Source organism: Dermochelys coriacea, chromosome 2 (genome assembly GCF_009764565.3).
Source record: "Dermochelys coriacea isolate rDerCor1 chromosome 2, rDerCor1.pri.v4, whole genome shotgun sequence".
NCBI lineage: Eukaryota > Metazoa > Chordata > Testudines > Dermochelyidae > Dermochelys > Dermochelys coriacea.
Genome location: NC_050069.1, coordinates 71124965 through 71133751, shown reverse-complemented (window position 1 = coordinate 71133751; position 8787 = coordinate 71124965). Strand labels below are relative to the sequence as shown.

The following is an 8787-nucleotide window of genomic DNA, read 5'->3' as shown; positions in this document are numbered from 1 at the left end:
TTGTGTGCTTTGCTGGATTAGAGCTTCAGTTGCTAACATTGCACATTTTTCTTCCTAGGTTCAAATATGTGTGTTTCACTTCCCTCTCTACTCCCTTTAATTCTAGTTTAAACTCTCTTCACCCATTCATTGTGAATTCAAAATTTGCTCAGAGGTGTTCCCATTTAATTTTCAGAGACTGGTTATTTAAGAAGTTGTATTATAAAAGCAAAAGTTGTCATCAAATGATGGAACTGTGCAGCGTGCTGATAAAGATTTTAACAATTCATTACACGGTAATTAAACCACATTTATCTTGACACAAATTTAATGAAACACAAAACTGTGTTAAACTACAAAATTTTGCCAACAGGAAATTTATGGTGTTAATATGGATTGAGGCAATTATCATTCCTTTAATCAAACCATGTTTCAGAAGCCAGTTAGACACCGCCAATGTCAGTTTTCAGTAATCTTTAAACCCTTACTTATCAGCATGCAAGAAGGAAGCTGCTAGCATACACTTTCACTCACAGAAATCTCAACTTTGCCCACATCCCTGTGTCACACTGTTCTGAAGTGTTCAATCTGCTTGACATTTCATCTGTTTTCTATTTACTGGATGTAATGAGAATGCAGTGTGACTACTTTAGGTGAGCTACAAATACAGCTGTGTGTGTATACTGAGAAAGCAGTAACTCAGGATCATTGTATTCAAGACCTTTTATTCACTTATAGTAATCAGATAACTTTTGTTGGCAAAACAACTCAAGCAACTATGTATTTGCAAGATTTTTGGCACCAGAAGGTGCTAATTGATGCAGACATCTTAATGCCACCTGTGACTTAAAGCTCTCCTCCTGTTTCTGAAAGTTCCAGTCATCAAATGAGGGAAGCAAAATCAGTATCATGCAACTTCAGAAAACAGAGCAAAGTGAATTAAGAATAGCAAGTCCACAAGAAACAGCGGCTTGAGCACTTGAGACTAGAATTTGTTGGCATAACTCATTTGAACAAAAATAAATTCATTAAAAAAAGTGAAGACTGCTCCAAATGCAGAAGGGGGCTAAATTCAAACAAGTTCTGTGCTGCCGACAGTTGTGTCAGTTCTAGTTTAAAATAGACTGCAGTTGTTCCTGCTATAGACAGTCACTCTCTCCCTCACCCCTTGGCTTTCACAACTAAGTCCCAATTCTGCCTCCTTCCTAACCCATACTCCAGTATATTCGTTAGACAGGGAAGTATGAGGAGTAAGTCACTAACCATCTGTTTATCCCCCCTCAAGGTTCCATCTTCAGTTCCCTCCTCTTTGGAGTGAGCCTGTCAAATAGTTTCTGCCCCCTACTGTGCACAGCTGTGATCACAGAACCTACCTGTAGATTTTGTGGTACATCTTAAAAGGATTCTTGGCATCCCACCAGATCTTCAGACCGGTCTTCACGGCTTCAGGAGAAGTAGAGCCCACAATGAGTCCATCTTGCTGACTCCTATGCCTGTACTAACTCTGCACAGACCCAAGCATCTGACAACGTGGAGCCCATTCATGTGTTGGGGCCTTAGTCTACATGCTAAGGGTAGCATAGCAAGATATTTACAATGGACTCAAGCTTAGGATCAACATTTCAGACTTTTTAGAGGCTTTGAGAAAATTTACAATGATTTCATCTCTCCAAGAGGGAATTTTAGCACCAATTAAAAGCCAGATTGAGGAAAGAAAGTTTCTCCATATCCATTTCCACTGATGGATAATTATTCTGGGTTAAAATATCATCTGCAGGATCTTTCAAAGTATGAGCTGATCATTGGTTGGGGCTAGGAACAATTCTGCCACTATATCTCCCATGTTTAATATTACATGGGGGGGAGAAGAGAGTGGAGATGGCAGGGGAATAAAACAAGTTGTACCTAGCTCATTAGCATATAATACTGGCAACTCTTAGGAATCTTGATTCCAAGCCCCTTGTGAAGGGGCTATGAATATTATGGTGCGTCAATCTTGACATTCATTGCTATCCATATTGTGCTTAAATTTTGAGTAGAACTAATACTTATTAACATTGTAAAATGGAAATAAGGTTTTTATAGCCAAGTAAATTTGGTAAACTTTGCAAGTCAAATGTAGTAGGTTATAGAATGGCATCAGAACTCTATTAGTGAGTCGACACTCATGTCTGTAATACCAGAGATCAGATATTTTAATTTTCAGTAACCAGGAAAAAAAGACCCTGCAATGAAATTCACTCCACAGCACTTATTGTGCTTAGTAGGTCAAAATTACTTGGATGCTTTAACAAAGCCTATGATATCCTCTTAGCCTGGTCTTGCTATAAATCAGTATTGTAGTGACAGAAGGCACGTCCTGTCTTATGTCTTGCCAGACCCGCCCCCCCCCCCTTTTTTTTTTTAAGACTAGTTTCTGAATGTTTCATCTTAGGAAAGCAAAGCCCTTTATTGAAAAACCAAAATCATGTTTACTTTTTATTTACAAACATGGTAATATTGTTTAAATAAGACTTAGAAGACAAATTTTATGAATTACTCTGTACAGAGAAATAGGAATTTATTCTTGCTTTCAGAAATGGACAACACTGAAAGAAAATATCAAGGGAGTCAAGATAGTGTCCTGGAATGAATATCCTTTAATAAGGTTCTTGTTACGAGATTACAATAAATACATAAAACAAAGGCAGTATATATCAGCCATGTTTCTTCAGATGCGTTCGTAATATAGCAGGATGTCAACTGGCAGATTCATCAGAAGTAGTTGAAAAAACACTAACTTTTACTAGGTGAGAGCACCAGAGGAAAAAACAGGAAAGAAATCAACACATTAGCAGGAGACAAAATATTCCAGCCAAGAATGTATGCTTATCAATTTAAGATATATACACTCCAGCTATACTCAGGAAGGAAGAGTTGCAACATACAGTTTGAAATGTTTAGCTTCGTGCCGTGACCGTTGGAGGTTGTTCTGACTGTAACTGCTTCCCAAGATATTCCCTGAAAGACACAACGTAAGAAAGGTTGAGAAAAATTCCCCTCAGAATGTCTCGAGCCGAGTGAAGAGAGGGAAACAATGCTCTTATATTTAAACCTTTTCATAGAAGAACAGTGACTCGCGATGTTGGATGCTCAACTTGAGAGCATCTTGAACGACCAGAGCTTCATTTTCAGAGGGTGGTTGCGCTGCAATTCTTGAAGCTCAGGTGAGAGGTTTCAATTTGAGCATCTACCCCCACCCCACCCCAAAAAAGTAATCCAAAGTCACTAGTCGCTTTTGAAAATCTTGACCAGCGTTCTAGCTCATCCATAACTACTGTAACTTTGTTGAGTGACGACAGTCACACGTGCTGCTGGTAAAATATTTAAAGAATTATTCATCCTATAGTGTACATGTATAACTCCTGATAATGTTTGTATGCACACAGACAGTACAGACTTCTCAGTTAGCAAAACCTCATAGAAATTACAGGTGGAAAAGACGTATAAGCTCCAATCCAGTTCATTCCCTACCTCTCTTGCATTAAGAGCGCTTTCTCCATGCCACCGTAAAAATGTATTCAATTTTTTTTTCTTTTTAAACAAACACACCAGTCCTATCTAAACCTGGAACTAAATTAACACCTAGAATCTTCAGTGTTCCAAAGATTTTTTGAATCTTTGGTAGATTCCATCCTTCACACAAATAATGAAGTATTTATCTGTTATGAAATTCCTCTAAGATTAATCAATGTTCAAAGTAGTTTTCAGGTCATCACTGCAAGGCAATGCCAATAAACGACAAAAAAAGATGAGCGTAAATTGTATAAAAATGACACCAACGGCCTAATCCTACAAGGTGCTGCTGAGGAGCATGGAGTTGAGGGAGCTCCGTACCTCAGGATCCGGTCCTCAGAAAGAGTGTGGGAAGAAAGACTTTTAAAAATAGCCTATTGCATGCTACTGAAAATATGACAGTACAATTCTTTCAATTCATCAGTTGGAGCAGGAGGTATCAAAAGTTATGAAGTAGAGCAGCATCATTTCCCCCACTTATGGCACAGTTACCATGACACTCATTTTTGCATTTGCATTTTGGCTACAGGAGCACAATAGTCTATATTAGTTAGACAAAGGCATCTAGCCAAAGCAAGCCACCTTGGGAAAAGACACTAAACCAAGTTCATGTGACTTGCTTCAGATTGCAAGTTTACCTGCAGTATTTCAGATCCCCATTGACAGCCCATTTTATTACCTACCTCTCTGGCCTAACTTCACAAGTGCTGAAGAAAAATGGTTTTCAAAATCTTCTCAAAAAGGGAACAAGTCAGAAACCTGCATTTTTCAACATTACAAGACATCCTGTTAAATGTGAGCATGAAAACCTTACGTAACTGTCTTATAGTATGGTTCTCCTTTTTAAGTGCCACAAAATCTCCAAAAGGAAGAACAGTGACCAATCTCCTACACCCCATGTTATGAATAAAATTCAGTTTAATTCTAGCATCTTATTAGAGAGAAGGATATGCAGCTTCACATGCCTTCATTTTCCATAGCATAGATAAAGCTCAGCACCAATGCTGCATTCCAGTCATAACCGAGTACTTTCCCATATCCAAAGTATCCACAAAAATGTAATTTTAAGTCTTGCACTCCGCTAGCAGTAAAAACTTAATCTTTAATATAATTTGAATGCTTTAAAATGTAGCACCCTATGTTCCTGCATATTAACTTTCCGATGTAGTCAAATGGTTAGCAGTATGGGTTCAAAACAAAACAAAAAAAAAGCACTTAGAACCTGAGGAAACAGTTGTCAAGTGTTGCCATGGAATCATAGTACCATAGTGCATACTCTAAACAGATACCAGCCCTAAGACCTGCTAATGATACTAACTGTGCTGGTCCTGGGAATGAAATTAACCAGAGTCCCTGGCGGTATAGGGGTGTGCATCACATGGCTCTACACCAGATCCCCAGCCTTACACTATGATCTCCCTGGAAAGTCAGTCTGCCTACAGGCCAGTGTCTGAGCTGTGCTTTTGCTCAGAGGACAATGAATGTTTTTACAGGGACCACACATCTCTCTCAGCAAAGTACACTTATTTTAAGGACAAAAAAAGCAGACATGTAAAAACCAATAAAAGTTCCTATCAGTATGCTAGAGCCTTGCCAGAGGAGTCACCTAACAGTATTATGGGGCCCTAGTAAGCCAAAATCTTTCCAACCCTTCCGCAAGGGTTGGACACCCCTTAGCAGTTACTCTTCATTTGCTGAATCAAAATAAAGGCCTGTGTCAGTTCAAGCTCAGGTTCTTATACCAAAAGCCATTTCTCTGTTGAAGTCTCTGGAAAACCCAGTTTGGGCCCAGTATATACAAACATCCTATGCATCTCTGGAGTTGTTTACAGTCCCCAGGGTAATCACTCCACACCCACCCACACACGCCCCCACACACACTTTTTAGTTCCTGGAGGAGCTGTGGTAACCCTCCACCATGGAAAACACAATCATACATAAACCATTCATAAATCTGATACAATGATCTCCAAAGACAGACTAACACGGCTGCTACTCTGAAACCTGCATGAGATTACAATATCTGTCATACTATGTATGACCATATACAATACCACCAAATAAATCATGTCAAAGAACTATAGTGATGGAAATATTTTCTCACGCAGGAAAAATACAAATAGGTAGCAAGTCAAAATGTTTAGTGATATCACCTACAAAAAGGATCTGCAACGTTTCCTTTCATTATTTAAAGGGTGGGTGGGAGGATGAATTCTTGCAAGCCAGTGCTCTGATATCATGGAATGCATCTGCATGAAGTGCTTCACCGACTAGCAGAAAATTAAGGCAGCAAGGTGTGCTAGCAAGCACACATGGTAGGCTGAACTTCTGAGAGGCCTACAACCTTCCAAATAACTGCTTTAATAGAGTTTTCTTACAATGTTGCAATTCCTAGCCCACAATGGACTTGTAAAGCCAAGCACTTTATATGGTTAGTAGTCTAACTAGCTCTATATCAGCACTGATGATAACCCTAGAAGTTGACATGAGATTTACAATACAACAGCCCAGCTAGGGTCAAAGTGTTGCAATTTTAATTCTTTTGAGATTGGGAGACTGATTAACTGAGGCAAAATCCATCTACCTTTGAGTATAGCGTAACCACCAGTCCTTACATTAAATACTTTAACAGATGTGTTCGAGCAGACCTGAAGAAAAGTTAAGTGTCGAGCTTATACACGTGTGTCTCACCAACAGAAGTTGGACCAGTAAAAGATATTACCTCACCCACCTTGTCCGTCTCCTGATTTGGACATCCGATTTTAATTCAGCTAAAAGTAATTAATGAATTAGTCACTAGCAATCTTTTTTCCTCTTTCAGGCTAAGCTTTATTTCTAGAATAAAAATGGATAGGTTTCTGGGAGGTATCCAAAAGCTGACACTTTCTCCTAGGAGTTCAGAAAATTAAATATACATTTCTAACTATTGCATCTTCTATATGTTCTAATATGTTCCTCCTTTCAGTACTGTCATTTTCATTTAATGTTTTCACTTCAGGGGTTGTGGAGGTATCAAGCTGAATCCAGAGTTCAAGTAGATTATTTGTTGTGGTAATGGCAGTAAATGTTTTATGGCGATTTGATGAAGAAGTCATGGCCCTGATCCAGTGCTCACTTAATTCAATGGGAGTATTTCCACTGAATTTCTTGGGTGCAGTATCAGGAACTATTTACAAACTGACCGTCTGAACTGAAAATTTGAGCTACTGGCCTTTTGCTTGTGAAGTTGCACAGTGTCGGCTGCAAATAACCCAAGACAGACAACAGCCTTGTAACTTTAAAACAAACAACTGAATCCCAACTTTACTGTGTTTAACTCTGAATTAGGAGTTGGATTCCAGAGGCTGAGGGGAAAAGATGGTAGTGAGTTTAATAGGTAGGCTTAGGTTTTTAAACCTAAAAACGCCAAACCCTTATATTCTTATCCCCACTTCAGTCAGTTTTATCTCTCCAAAGGAATCAAAGATAATTTCAGTCCTGATGCTGTTTAAGCTTTCGGTTAGTCGGGCTTCCCTACCCCCCCTCCGCATATACTGTGTGTCTAAATGTCAATGTGTTGACTTTAAAAGATCATCAGTGTAGAGCTTCTTCAAATAGTATCCAAAAGACACTCAAGTATGAAGATTTTTGACAGACGTAATGGGTAATTCATTTTAGTAGACTGGAGTCTTTGTTAGAGTAAAAGGCACAGTGGTTTCTTTTGACAGAGAGCACTAAGATATATTGATGTTATTTTTGTACTTGATTGTGTGTCTACCAAGTAACTCCAATCTAAAGCTTGATCTTTCTAGAGAAGTAAGAGTATGAATTTGAAAAGTTGGTTCAAATGCAACTCTTCACGTTCTGAACAAATAAAGTCTGATCCCAGGAATACACAACACAACTAATTACAAAAGGTAAGTAACTACTAGGTGACCTTTAAAAAGGTAAGAAATCAGAGAAGATTAACAGGAAGCACATTTTGAAGGTTATTACTGGATATACATCAGTTCATTTGACTCATCCTACTGATCTAAAAACTTGTAGGTAGTTACAATGCAAGAGTAATTTTATTAAATGTACTCAAAAATATAACATATATATAGCTATGGTTATATCACCAGTTTAACTACATCAAACAAACAATCTCTAGAAAGCCGATAAGGGTTGCATTGCCGAAGGACAATTCTGAGGCCATAAATGAATCTCCAGAATGTTCTGAACAACGGTCATCAGCTGCAGCAAAGTAAAGTTAGAAAAAACAGAGTTCAGTAAAGTAAGAAAGAAAAAACAAGCTCAGATCAATTACAGCTGCTCTAAATGTCTCAGACACTTTTTTTGGCCATGGGAATATAAAGTTTATGCAACAATATGTGCTTAGACACTATCCCATTGAATAAACACCTTATTGCATACATTGCAATTTACGAAGTCAGGCAATATAATATAACACCACTGTTATTAAATGGGGATAAACAGAAAAAGGAAGATAGATCTTTGCTTGAGCCCCAAGACTGAAAGGAAGAATGGTCCAGCGGTTAGGACACAAGTTGAGAGAGTCAGGTTCCATGCCATGCTCTGCCATAGGCCTCCTGTATGACCCTGGGCAAGTCACTCAGGATATGTCTACACTGAGTATATCCACACTGCAATCGGGAGGTGTGATTGCAGCATGAGTAGACATACTCAAGCTAGCTTTGATCCAATAGCAATGAAGTTGCAGCAACACAGGAGGCTGCATGGGCTAATCCTGCCCACCCAAGACCTGCGTTGCCACAGCATCAGATACTGTTACTCAAGCTAGCATCTGCAATCACACCTCCTGACTGCAGCGTAGATTTTTCCTTATTAGTCTGTGCCTCAATTCCCCATGACATCTCAGAGTTATTTGCAAGGAAAAATACAGAGGCACTCATATATTACAATAAGGGGGGCCATTTGAGTACCTAAGATAGATACGACTGACAAACAAAAGTGGCAGTGAATCTTTGCAACAGAAACAAAACTAGAATGCACTTACAATTAGATGATGTATCCTAAAAGATACAAAGATGCAGAGGAGCCCGAACTGAGTTATAAAAAAAAAAAAAACCCAAACAAGACTGAATTGTTAATCGTAACACTTATACCATTTTGCACCTTTGAAGTAAGTGACAATCAAGAAACAGGACATATAGCACCATATTTTATGTACATAAGAAGAAACATAGTAGTAGATGGTTGATTAAATGGGATGCATGCCAGAGCAAAGACGACAAAACTCTTGGAACAAGT

At 38.6% G+C, this 8787-nt stretch overlaps 1 protein-coding gene across 7 annotated transcripts in view; it reads right to left on the bottom strand.

Moving 5' to 3' along the window:
- Window positions 1-2595: 2595 nt before the first annotated feature.
- ATP6V1H (ATPase H+ transporting V1 subunit H) overlaps window positions 2596-8787 on the bottom strand; it is a 97174-nt gene continuing 90982 nt past the window's right edge. For all 7 annotated transcript variants that reach the window (XM_043507864.1, XM_043507863.1, XM_038392962.2 and 4 more), the window contains one exon: window positions 2596-2979. In XM_043507864.1, coding sequence (XP_043363799.1) covers window positions 2919-2979 — 61 coding nt within the window. In that variant the 3' untranslated portion in view covers window positions 2596-2918. The remainder of the gene's footprint in view (window positions 2980-8787) is intronic.